A 14,254-nucleotide genomic window follows, 5' to 3' on the forward strand; every position below is an offset into this window, starting at 1 on the left:
CTCATTTCAGATTTCAGACCACAAGGACGACATCTCTGATTCTGCAGCTCACGCATTTTCTCCTCCTTGGTAGCACAGATTGTAAATATATCTCAGTGTGGGAAGTTTTGGCAAGAGACAGCCCGATGCCTATTTGGAGATGAGCATAACAGAACATACCTACAGAACTAAATGTGGGCGACTGTCAGTCTTAACAGGGATGACGTAGAGCCTTGAAATAGCTCATGTAAATGCTATTAAGAACTGAGTCGTTTTTTGGATCAGTTTGGGCAAAACAAATGGTGAATCTAATTAGTTAATTTCTTTGTTAGGTAAGAATTTTAATATGTAGCCCTGTTACATTTTTTTTCTCTTTCCCTCAATTCTCGAAGAGATGAAGGTGAACTAATCCTTATTGTAACAATGGATAAAATCAGTGAAATACAGAAGTTGGGTTGTTGTGGTGACATGATGAAGGGGGTACTTTTAAAATCTTACCATCTCTTTAACGGCAAAAACGACTATCAAGATGAATATAAAATGTTTCAGATACACACTTGCTGCCATGTTTGTGTAATAGCTTTTGATCGGCATTAAGCCGCTAATTATTTTTTTGTCAGTCACACAGGTAGGTGACATAACTCACAGGTGGCTGTTCAAATCCACCTTAAACAAGGTCTACCTTATATGTGTCAATATTAACAATTAGCTGATGAACATGGAGGCCTCATTGCTCAAAGTTCACTTTTTATTTTTATATTTATTATTTTGTATGTTTTCTGTGGTGGAGACCAGTACAGAATTAAAAAGGATCAAATTGATCACAGTTAATTAATCAGTTTACTAACGTAAAGTAGTTTAGCACAGACCTGCTACATCAGTGATATGAAGACGATCAATTACACGTACTGAATGTAGTATTTTGTTGTTTTTTTTACATTTAAGTCAACATTGTATACTCTGTGCATGTTTAATTTACTGATTTAACAGAATTTCTTTAATTTTTGCGTATGTGGCCAGCATATTATTTTTGCTTATTTTGATTTATTAATTTGTAATTTACTTTTATTTTGATCACAGGTGCTAACAGGGCAGGGCTGCGTGTTCCAAGAGCGACATGGCTGGGAAAGACCTGGCTGGTTCAACAAAGAGGGACCTGCCCCTGTGAGCTGCACACATACACATATGCACACATGCACACATACACACATGCACACATACACACATGCACACATACACACATGCACATATACACACATGCACACATACACACATACACACATGCACACATACACACATACACACATGCACACATACACACATGCACACATACACACATACACACATACACACATACACACATACACACATACACACATGCACACATACACACATACACACATACACACATACACACATGCACACATACACACATGCACATATACACACATGCACACATACACACATACACACATACACACATACACACATACACACATACACACATGCACACATACACACATGCACATATACACACATGCACACATACACACATACACACATACACACATACACACATACACACATACACACATGCACATATACACACATACACACATGCACACATACACACATGCACATATACACACATGCACACATACACACATACACACATACACACATGCACACATACACACATGCACATATACACACATGCACACATACACACATACACACATACACACATACACACATGCACACAGTACACATACACATATACACACATGCACACATACACACATACACACATACACACATACACACATACACACATGCACACATGCACACATGCACATATACACACATGCACACATACACACATACACACATGCACACATGCACACATGCACACATGCACACATGCACACATGCACACAACACACATGCACACATGCACACAGTACACATACACACATGCACACATGCACACATACACACATACACACATACACACATGCACACATGCACACATGCACACATACACACATGCACACAGTACACATACGCATATACACACATGCACACATACACACATGCACACATACACACACACGCACACATACACACTTACACACATACACATATACACACATACACACATGCACACATACACACATACACACATACACACATGCACACATGCACACATGCACACATACACATATACACACATACACACATGCACACATACACACATACACACATACACATATACACACATACACACATGCACACATACACACATACACACATACACACATGCACACATGCACATATACACACATACACACATACACACATGCACACATGCACACATGCACACATGCACACATACACACATACACACATGCACACATACACACATACACACATGCACACATACACATATACACACATGCACACAGTACACAATCAGATGCAGACTTCAGAATCACTTCCACATGTGCACAGACGTCATCTGGGAAGACATTTAAAAAAAAAAAAAGCCAATAGTGTGTAATGTTTCTCACTTTCTTTAGATCATTTTCTGGAAAGCAACTGTTTAAGGCAATAAATGGACAACTTTTCCACTCTAATGTTTATGTGAATGTAAATGTGTAAATGTGTTTACAGATTAAAAACTACGATTATTATGGAGCTTATGACATTAAGAAGAATGAAAACTATAAATACAACGAACTCCTCGGAAAAGAGTACACCTTTGACTTCCCTCCACATCATGATGTGGTAAGACACCAAGGACAGATATATGTTTTAGTTTGTTGTTTGTTTTTTTTGCTGTTTTACAGTACACAGCAGTGTTATGAATCTGGGTTCAACTTAGTGTGTTTCTAGAGATAAAAGTTGTCAGTCTGTTACTCCCTGAAGGCTCCTGAGAGGAAAGAAAGCATCTTCCTTCATGGGAACTAGTCATACATTTCTTTCATGAAAAGGTGACAGCAATGGGTATCTTAAAGGGGACCAATTATGGCATGTAATACCTATTTTAAACAGGCCTTGAATGTCTTAAAAACAAGCTTTTGATTGTTTTTGCTAAATAAATTAGAAATTCAGCCTCTGAGCCATGTCTTAATCTTCCCATTCTCTAACCTCATTATCTATGTGGGATTCTGAGTGGGCGGGGAGGCTATGATAATGAGGCTCTGTGCTGATTGGCTGCCTGAATGACGCGATACACCGCTACGAAAAAATGTCGGAAGCTCCGGCCGGCGGAGTTAGTTGTGGGCGTGGTTTCACACATCGGAGGTCAACCTAATGTAAATCGCTCCTGTCGTTACGTAACGACGGGAGCAGAATCTGAACGGCTCGTAGAAGCCACATCACACTGGATGGCTCATCCGGGCGGCTGTACAGACACTGCAGAATTTGGTTGCTTTCCTCCTTCTCTGAGTTGGCAGGCTGAGGGGAGACCACTTTATATATGTTAAAGCAAGAAAAAACGTGTTTTTCATAATAGGTCCCCTTTAAGTAAGTGTAATGGTGCTGAAAGAGTTCTGAGACATCAAAACTAACTCACCAGGTTGACGGTCACAGGAGAGACTGACAACTTTGATGTAAAAATCTGTCTGTTACGTTTACTTGAATTTCTCTCCTGTGAGGAACTCTGACGTAAAAGCTGTACCTGTTAAAAGCAGACTTCTCAGGAATGTCACATCTGTCATAGACAGGGAATCATGCTTCATTTAATCATTTCATTACGTGTGTGTGCGCGCGTGTGTGTGTGTGCCTGTGTGTTTGTTTTTAATGCAGATTAAAAGTGAGTGCCTTTCATGTAGACACGGCGTGGCTGTGTTTGACATGTCCTACTTTGGAAAATTCTATCTCACCGGACCAGATGCCAAGAAAGCAGCTGATTGGCTGTTCACAGCTGATGTCAACAAAAAGCCAGGTCAGTGTTTTTGCTGCCTTAGAAAATAAATAGAAAAACACACATGGAAGGGCTTGAAAGGGCTACAAAGATGCCAACACATCAGAAAAACAGACCGTTCTCTACAAAATCCCCAAAATACTGGTTGTAAATGAGTCTCAGAGGTCACGTTAGAAGTGGATTGAAGTGTCTTTACTACCTCGTGAAGCCTCTCAGACCACGGCCAATTGATGTTTATCTGGTTCTTAAATCAAAAACATGTAAAATAAAAAAAATCATTTGAAATTAAATCAGAAATCCTTTTTTCAGGAAAAAGGTAACACTCTTAATTACAATACTCTTCCCTTACCATGTGATAAATATGAAGTGATGACACATTTGATAAAGCTGTAAATACATTTTAGTTGCCTTGAACTGTAAGCTAGATATAGACATGCATTTTTCCTACATTGCTGCAGAGTCTCTAATAACTTCTTTAACAAGAAAACAAAGACTTACTCAGCCTCTAACTATGTGTCTTATTACAGTTCAGATGTTCATTAAAAAAATTAGATGTTATTTAGGGGTGGGTATTGGGAAGGACCTCACGATACGATACGCATCACGATACTTGAGCCACGATACGATACACATTGCGATATCCCGATTATGCGATATCCCGATTATTATATTCTACATAGTTCACCGAAAATTTTTAAAATGCATTACACATCTTAAAATCCAAGTTGTATATATGTTTTATTATAACTATACAACCTAAAGTTACGACTTATTTGTATATGTTTTTCATATTATTTACATCATATGAAATTAACATTAAATTTAGTATGAGGTTGCTTTAATTATGTGACAAATGATAATAAACACAAGAAAGATGGAACTAAAACAAAGGACAGGCACAGTGATCAGTCAGTATAGATATAAATCCATAAATAAATAAACCTCTGTCCATTATTTTTCATTTTTTAAGGACAGGCAATTGTGTTATATAAAAAATAAATTATAAAATGAAATAAAACGTGAAATAAAACCTGAGCTCAGTGCAGGGCCCTCCCAGGGTTGGTAGAGAGTGGCAATGCCCAGGACTGTCACTTAGGTAGGACCACTGGGTGATATAATGGGAAAAAAATCGGGGATTAAAAAAAAAAAAAAAAAAAAATATCGATATTCAAATTTCTAATATCGATATTGAATCGGCTGGAAAAGTATCGCGATATATTGCCATATCGATATTTTTGCCCACCCCTAATGTTATTACTGTATTGTAAATTAAAAGCTTCACTGCCAACCTTGTTTAATGTGTGTGTGTGTGTGCGTGTGCTTTGTGCATGTTTCAGGCTCCACGGTGTACACCTGTATGTTGAATAAGAGAGGAGGGGCGGAGGCCGACCTGACAGTGAGCAGACTGGAGCCTGGAGCTGCCAACCTACCTCTGTCACCAGAATCCAACGGTGAGAAGCAGAAGCTGTCATTTCTCTGTACTACGACACTTCACCTCAAAGTGCAATACAAACCAAAGTAACCCGTCCCTTTTGGTCCGTGGGAGACGAATGAAGGCTGGAGTCAGTGATGCATGATTCATGGTGCTAGCAATAATCATGAACCAGTAGGAAAAATTAGACAAATTCTTTCATTAAGTAATGAATATTATGAGTTTTATGAAGTCACAATTAAGATTTGATTAACTGCTCAGCCCTACAGTCTTGAGTGAAACACTTCAATGAAATCCTCTGAGCTGTGAGAGTTACTTTGGTATGATTGAGACATTTTCTTTAACAAATATTTTCACCTGAAGATAATGGAAAGAGTGCCAACTTAAACAAATATGACCAAACATTTTGATGGGAAAACCTGAGTGCAGAGGTGGGTAGTAACGAGTTACAGTTACTCTGTTACATTTACTTGAGTAAATTTGGGGAATTTTTTTACTTTTAGGAGTAGTTTTGAATCACTATACTTTTACTTTTACTTGAGTAGATTTGTGAAGAAGAAACTGTTTCTCTTACTCCGCTACATTAGGCTACGTTGAGCTGTTACTTTTCTTTTAATCCTCCGCGTACGCGTCAATCTCATGAGATCACTGGGTGATTCTTTGGGAAAAATGTTTGTTTTTGCATGTTTTGTCACATTTACACAGACTCAAACACACACAGAGTTTCTATGAGTTCATGTTTGTTCTAGTTCTGCCTGGTTAAAAAAGAAAAGTACAAAGGCTTGAAATTTTGTGCTACTTGTGCTTAATTTATTTTTTTATTCTGTTATTTTATTATTTATTAAAGTACTTGAATTTACTTTAAGCTTATTTTAATTAAAGCTATTTTTTATTAATTTATTTTATTGATTTAATTTGCCTGAAGATGATTATTTTGTACTTTTGTCTGTTTGAATGGTTGTGTTAAAAAATAAATCAGACGTTACTCAACAGTTACTCAGTACTTGAGTAGTTTTTTCACCAAGTACTTTTTTACTTTTACTCAAGTAATTATTTGGATGACTACTTTTTACTTCTCCTTGAGTCATATTATTCTGAAGTAACAGTACTTTTACTTGAGTACAATTTTTGGCTACTCTACCCACCTCTGCCTGAGTGTACGAATTGTTTTCTACTTCGCACAAGTGGTGTTGAATGTAGATGGTTCTCGTTTTTGGCAAATTGATAACTTTGTCCTATTCGACCTTACCACTGCCGTTTGTTTAAGGGGATGCATACTACCTGGCCATTGGTGGCGGTGTGGCAGAACACAACTGGAACCACATTAGAACAGTTCTGCAGGACCAAGGGTTCCAATGCCAGCTAACGGACCACTCTGAAGACATGGGGATGATCAGCATCCAAGGACCCAAGAGGTTGGTAAAGGGGGAAAAAACAAGAGGGAGATGGGAGTGGAATACAAAGGTCAGATTAAACTCTGACACTGCTTGAAAATAACTAAAAAATCCAAACCAGCCTCTCAATGGCTTTCTGCGGACAAATGACACAAAGATCCACCTGCACCAGAATAATGGGGAGAAAAGAGATTTGAGCAAGTTTGGAAAGACGTATGTATGAAGTATACAATACCACCTGTAAAACACCGAGGCTGTGTGATGGCGTAGGCGTCTCTGGCTTCCAGTAGCACCGGAACACTGGCTTTTATTGATCGTGTGACAGGAGGACAGGAACAGCATCATGGATTCTCAGGTTTTCAGCGATATAGTATCTGCTTTGGTTCAGCCGAATGTAGGAAAAATTGATTTGAAGGAGCTTTAAAATAAAGTTAGGCAATGACCTTAAACATGCTGGCCCCCAGCTCATGGCGGTTTTAAAGATAAGGAAGTGAAAGATTGTAAAAAAAGAGAATTATCTCAACTCTAAACACAAAATACAATAAAATAAATGAATAAAGCTGCAGTAAAGGCCTGGAAAAGTAAGACAAATGGAAAAAGTATGTTCTTTTGGGATTTCCATGAATTCCTCATCTTCAGGAAGGGATTATCTGCATGCGACACGTTGGCTTACAAGTTGTGACTCATGCCTGAACACAAAAGGATGGGAAGTTGAAAAGTTGAGTGATATTTAGAGTTAGCGGATCGTAGAAGGTGAGCGCAAGCACCGATGTGCACTGAAAAGCAGTGGCAAAGGCAGGGACAGTGAGGGCTTGTAGCACCCTATAATGTAATAATTTCCTGAAAATGTAATAACGCCTGAAAATGTAATAAAATTTGCACTTAACTCAATCGAAAATGTAATAAAACCCAATAATGTAATAACTTCACCAATAATGTAATAGAATATCCTGACGGATATTGTAATAACATTTTTACCAATAATGTAATACCTTATTACGTTATTGGGAATTTATTACATGGTACTCAAAGTCTGCAATTTAACCCAATAGTCATTCTGGTGTTTCAAATCCAGTGTATATAACATTCTTAGATACTTAAAACACAAAATGTAGAACTCTGGACTGAAAATGAACAAATATATTACATTATTTGTCAAATATTACATTATCAGTTTTGGAAAAGAAAAAAAAGACCCACCTGAAAATGTAATAAATTCCCAATAATGTAATAAGGTATTACATTATTGGTAAAAATGTTATTACAATATCAGTCAGGATATTTTATTACATTATTGGTGAAGTTATTATATTATTGGGTTTTATTACATTTTTGATTGAGTTAAGTGCAAATTGTATTACATTTTCAGGCGTTATTACATTTTCAGGAAATTATTACATTATAGGGTGCTACAGGGCTGTACTCCACATCACTTGAAAGTATAATTAAAGGACAGTTTTAAGAGTATCCAAGTATGGACCCAACTGTACATTATAGTGTTTTTTTTATTACAATTACTCTTTTTAGTGTCCTGAGTTTACTCAGATATTGAGTTAATTTTTTTTTTTTTGTCAGAGCTTCACATCACATCTTTTAGTGATCACAATAACTTCACATAGTCAGAAATGAATCTGTTGTGCTCATCTTTCAGATGCAGGATCATAAATTGTCAACAGTCATGAAAAAAGCTGGAGCACTTTTTTGCTAACCTTTGTAGGGTTTTTTACATTTCTCCATGCGTTCCTTTGTGTAAATCTACATTTTTTTGGTAATGTGGTAAAATGGCAGGATCGCAGTGGGATTGGAGTTTCTAATGCAAAACCACAAAACCCATGACTTTTCAGGTTGGCGCAAACTATTTCACTGGGTTTTTCTGAACCATTTGTTTCTTGAACTTCAGTTTTTTCCTGCGTTTCAGACAAAAAACTGAAATACCACAGCAGCTCAACTATAAATGCCATTTCACTCCCCTTCTTTAACCTCGTGGACCAAAGCCATTACATACTGCTCAGAATTTGTGGCTGGTTCAGGTGAAAATAGTGCTGCAGATTTGGACACGGGAGGTCGTTCAAGCTTGTCACTTTTTTTCTTGCTTCCTACAGCATTCTTTTGTTTGAGAGCAAGTCAGGCCGCCTTTACTTCTTCTCCTCCCCTCTCACCCTCTCTCCTCGCCACCTCTCTGTCTTTGTTCTTCCCTCTCACCAGCAGGAGGTTCGCCTACTTCTCTGTGTGGGCTTTTCTTATCTTCTGCTCTTCTGTTTATTTTCTTGCAGTCTCTGTACAAGGTATCCATGGCTTTATCTGTCTTCTTTTTGCCTTCCTCCATCTGCTGCTCACTGGCCTGCTCTCATTTACCTCCTTTCAGTTTTTTTTTGTTTTTGCTTACGTCAAACCAGAGTACTGCTAGTAAATCTGTATGTCTCTCATTATTAATACCTATGTTAATAATATTTCTTTTGCACATTTAATATGCACCAAGCATATTGGTGCATTTACATCCTTGTCGTCTGTTGTGATTATGTATTAAATATATATGCAAATGCAGGAAATGATTCTTGCATTATTTAGCTTTTAGTTTCTTACGAAGCAAATTGATCCCTGTAAAGCTTGAGGAGTGAGGAGATTACAGTGTTTATGTAAATGCTTTTGACTGTGTTTTCTCTCCCAATGATGTTTCATTTTAATCCTCCAGAGATGAGAGTCTTCAAACTTGCAGCTTTTCCCTCACACAGCAGCATGCACTAAAGGGGGAAATGAGAGCTAATTATGAACGGTGTATATAATTAAAGAAATTATGCGATATACGTATGCATCCACAGCACAGCACGCTGAGAGCCAAATTTAAGTGGCAAGTCAGAAAAACAAATTGGTGGTTACATGTGTTCCTTCCTCAAATTGGCTCGCACACATGTGCACTCAGCATTGACTGATTACATATTGCTAATTGGCCTTTGCTCTTGGGCTCTCGAGCTCACAGGACAGTTTGAAAATATCAGTCCGTTAGTCTGCACGTTACCCTACTGTCACCCCGATATGCAGGAATTGCTTTACTCGCACATATGCAGAACCCCCCCCTCCACACACACACACACACACACACACACACACACACACACACACACACACACACACACACACACACACACACACACACACACACACACACACACACACACACACACACACACACATTTCCATCATCTATGACAAATTGATTGCTTCTTAGAAGAAAGGACTCGCACACAGACATGCACAAACAGAACCTGAACCCGTCCCCAAATATATCTACAGCCCTGGCTTCTTGCCACACTGTTGCAAAAATATCTCTTATAGAAGGCCTCACGCGTTGTTTTCTCCATCCTCCCACTCACAAACATACAAGTGTAGAAGTAGAAAAGTAAGCTAAACTTAGAGCTTTTTTTCTCTCTCTGTTGACTCATCTTTATGTAATATTGATTTCAGTTTGTGTGTGAGTTTTTTGGAGAAGGAGACAGTTTGTACATTTTCAGTTACTTCCAGAGTTATATTTTTGGAAAAAATATGTATAAATTGTAAAAACAAAAAATATTGTTAAACTATGGCAACAGCAGCTGCAAATGCAAAAAAAAAAAGAGAGAAAAAGAGAGTGCATTGATCAAGTGTCGTTGTTTCTCACGCTTCAGTGTTTGTTCCTACGTTTACAGCCGTGACGTACTGCAAGAGGTTTTGGACACAGACCTGAGCAATGAAGCTTTCCCTTTTTCGACTCACAAAACTGTCAAGGCAGCAGGACATCAGGTGACAACTGTAACACACACGTGTTAAGTCTGTAAGCTCAACTTGTCTTTCTCCCTCTTGTTTACTTTCTTTAAGCTGTGAAAGTAAAGCTTAACCTTGCATACGTACAGATCGCTGTAATTTATTCAGCTTTGCTGTAACATATGCATCCTCCGCCTCCTGATTTGACCTCAGCGTTTCTGACCTCTCATTATGTTGCACGGACACATGCAGACACACATATGTTCACACACCCTCGGTCTGCCTTAGTTGCTCTTGTGTGAATTATACAACGGCCTGGTGATTGCATTCAGCATCTTCACACAACCCTGCAGGAGTGTTTGTGCATATGCGCGAGTGTGTTGCGTGTGCTGTGATCCAGCTGGTTGCTGGACTTGTATGGGTGACATTTTAATGGGTGCGCTGCTGCGTAAGCAGAGCTCTCTGTGCCCTCTGCAGCCCTCGTAGCTCATTAGATTCTAGTTTCTCCGTCTCTTTCTGTTTTTGTTGTCATTTGAAGCTGGTGTGCCTGCGTTCACATTAGTTCATTCGTAGATGTGCCCGTGCAAGTGTGTGCGTTATGTGTGCCTTTGCTTTTGCCTGGTGCGTGTTTGAGTGACTCTCTATATGAGGCATGTGTTTGTGTGTGCATGTGCATGTGGTGTGAACAATGTTATGCTTCCCAGAGCTTCATGATGTACATATGGGACCCAGAGTGATCCCTGACTGGCCAGATGGACTTGCTGTCACTGCACCCACTGGGGAAATTATAAAAAAAAAAACTGCCTTGCATATTTTCTCACTCGGTTGCTTTGCCTTCTCCTCTTCTTTATAGCCATCCTTGTTATTTTGAAAATATTTATAACAGCATTTGCTTTTCACTTATGTTGATATTTGCAAGCCTTACAAAGAGATGAATTATCTGCTTCCAAAAAATATTTATCTCATTTAAAAAAAAATATATTTTAACAGTCGTTTCCAAACTGGAGACATCAGTTGCTCTGCAGTTTCCTGTTCTGGTCAAACTAATGTTGATCATAATAATGTTAATCTGAAACAAACTGCTCAAGTGAGTGTAGTGAATTTATGTAAAATAAATACTTAGATCTAATGAGAAACTTACCGACCTCACACCTCAAATCGGTACTCCCAGACGGTCAACCGGGAAGTCGTTGATGGTCCGTGTTTGGAAAAAATGCAGCAATTTTTTAAACTCTATTTGGCAGCTGGTCAGCTGTCATTGTCAATCTCACCAGAAAACTTGTACAAGTGAGTTTTTTTCCCACATCTTCAAAATGTAGTCGTAAGCCATGATCGGAATTTGTGATATAGCAACCCACTTCATCTTTTACCTCCACAGCCTGAACTTGGATAAGTGGAAGTTGATGAATAATTGGATGGGCATGAGTCAGGGAAATGTAATCTTTGTAGGATTTGTCTTCCTTCAATGTGAAGCTGCAGCATAATGTGCTGTAGATCATCTTACCTGCTACTGGAGTTCAGGTTTCAGTGTTTCACTAAAAACATCTATGAGCAGTGCCAGTTGGTTCACTAAACATTTGGGAGCCAAAACATCTTTTTCGTTTTGTTTCTTTCCCACATTAACTTCTGAAGCAATACTGCAGTTTCACTGTTTCTGTCTTTCTGCATCTCATCTCATCCTCGATGTTTTTTTTTCTACTTTCACTGCTCTTTGGTGTTTATGGAACAAGAGATCTCATCGAGCAGAAGCGCAGCACCGTGGTTTCCTTTATGCACCACTCCATCTCTCCGAAACCTAATCTCAGACTCCCCTCTCATCCAGGTGCGAGCGATGCGTCTCTCATTTGTCGGTGAGCTTGGCTGGGAGCTGCACATTCCCAAAGACTCCTGTCTACCCGTGTACCGCGCTGTCATGGCTGCTGGTGCAAAGCACGGCATCATCAACTCAGGCTACAGAGCCATCGACTCACTCAGCATAGAGAAAGGTAACCTACATCACTCAACTCGTCCTCCAAGTGCAGCTGACATAAGGACATAATGGAAGTTGAAAAAAGGTTTTGATTCCCCCACGTTTTATTTATGGTTTTAGGAATGAATATGTTTGATCTTTCTGTACTTGAAATACTTTCAGTGCACCAGCGCGTACTGCCGGAAAACTCCTGTCCCTGTCGCGTGCATTTGATAATGCGCTCTGGTTTTGTACTACGGTACCTTTTTCCAGTCACGTTTTTTAGAGGGATTTCGTCATAAATTAGTAGTCCAACATACTTACTGACAAAATACTTTATAACCTGTGAATAACTGAATGTTTTGCAGATCAGCCCTGCACAATTTTACAGTTCTCAGGAAAAATAGTAGAAATGTTCTATACATTTTCTTTTCATTGCATTCTTTCCTCTAGTGCTGTAATTCTATTCAATCGTATTATTTCATAAAGCTTCCTCATTGCCAATTACACAATTTTATGATCACTATTATTATTCTGTGTCTGTTGTTGATATTGTCAGTAATTTTAGAATTACCAAAACCCAAGACGAATCCCCAGTATGTGAAAACATTCTAATTTTTATTCTTATTGAACATAGAACTCTACATTTACATTTGTATCATAACTGTGTCTTGTTTTATCCCCATAAATCCCCATCGGCCGGACATCCCTCCTCGTCTTTCAGCACAACACTTTTTCAGTGTTTTCTGCCTTTTTATTTTAAGGGTACAGACACTGGCACGCCGACCTCCGTCCTGATGACACGCCCTTGGAGGCCGGGCTTGCCTTCACCTGCAAACTGAAGAGCTCCATCCCATTCCAGGGCCGCGATCGCCTCGAGAAACAGAAGGAGGAGGGGCTGAGGAGGCGCATCGTCTGCTTCACCATCGATGAGTAAGTGGAGTCTTTGATCAGCTTGGTAACTTTAACACTGAATGTTTCAAACAATCTTTGTTTATCTCTGGAGTTTATCTCACCGTGGTTATTACCTCTGATCCACATCGTGACTTAGGACTTCTATCTGAAGCCTTCGTGGGAATTTAAATTGTTAAAAATCCTTAACCTGCATTTTTGTTGTAATTTGATTAGTCTGGGTTTAAAGAAGCTTTTGGTTTGGTTTCAACTGAATTCTTTCACATCTATGCCAGAGCATTTGTGCCCCCAAAAAAACAACAAATAAAAAATATCATTCTGCCAAATAGGGCTGTTCGATTTTGCCCAAAAATAAAATCTCGATTTTTTTCTCTCAAAATCCGATTTTCGATTTTCGATTACGATTATTTTGTGAATTGACAAAAGGCAAAGAAATGATTTCAAATATGCTGTTTTTTTATTGAACATTTGCCCCATTGGGCTTTAAGTGCAAACTTTGCTCTTATTAAACCAAAAATGAATGAATAAAGTGCAAAACTCTGTAAAATAAGTTGAAAAAAAGTTTTAAAAAATATAATAAAATATAAAGTTTTATCTCTGAAAAAAAAACCAGCAAATCAGCACTTGCAAACATACAGTAAGTTATATTTCCAATTAAATAAAACAAGACATTTTCTAATTAAAAGTAAACTGGGTCTTTGCATGCTAAATAATAATGCAACCCATGAAGGAGGTAGAGGTGTGTAATGTCAGTCATTACATTTGCTGTTCACATTTGCAAGTTTTTTGCAAGGAACACGAGCCGGTCTACGGCATCTGGCTTGAGGGATGCCCGGTGGCATGTTACAACGCCCCCTCCTACACTTAAAGAGCCTCTCCCATGGGGCACTTGTCGCAGGTATTGAGAGGTATTTCCATCAATC

The 14,254-nt window shown here is 38.6% G+C and overlaps 1 protein-coding gene across 2 annotated transcripts in view; it reads left to right on the forward strand.

Moving 5' to 3' along the window:
* The window catches only part of sardh (sarcosine dehydrogenase), a 46,200-nt gene that overhangs the window by 28,844 nt on the left and 3,102 nt on the right, over nt 1-14,254 (forward strand). For both annotated transcript variants that reach the window (XM_061734296.1, XM_061734297.1), the window contains exons 13-20: nt 1,060-1,143; nt 2,653-2,766; nt 3,790-3,928; nt 5,245-5,358; nt 6,607-6,754; nt 10,417-10,510; nt 12,294-12,456; nt 13,184-13,352. In XM_061734296.1, the coding sequence (XP_061590280.1) occupies nt 1,060-1,143; nt 2,653-2,766; nt 3,790-3,928; nt 5,245-5,358; nt 6,607-6,754; nt 10,417-10,510; nt 12,294-12,456; nt 13,184-13,352 (1,025 nt within the window). The remainder of the gene's footprint in view (nt 1-1,059; nt 1,144-2,652; nt 2,767-3,789; nt 3,929-5,244; nt 5,359-6,606; nt 6,755-10,416; nt 10,511-12,293; nt 12,457-13,183; nt 13,353-14,254) is intronic.

The sequence above is a fragment of the Cololabis saira genome, chromosome 11, assembly GCF_033807715.1.
Source record: "Cololabis saira isolate AMF1-May2022 chromosome 11, fColSai1.1, whole genome shotgun sequence".
Lineage (NCBI taxonomy): Eukaryota > Metazoa > Chordata > Actinopteri > Beloniformes > Belonidae > Cololabis > Cololabis saira.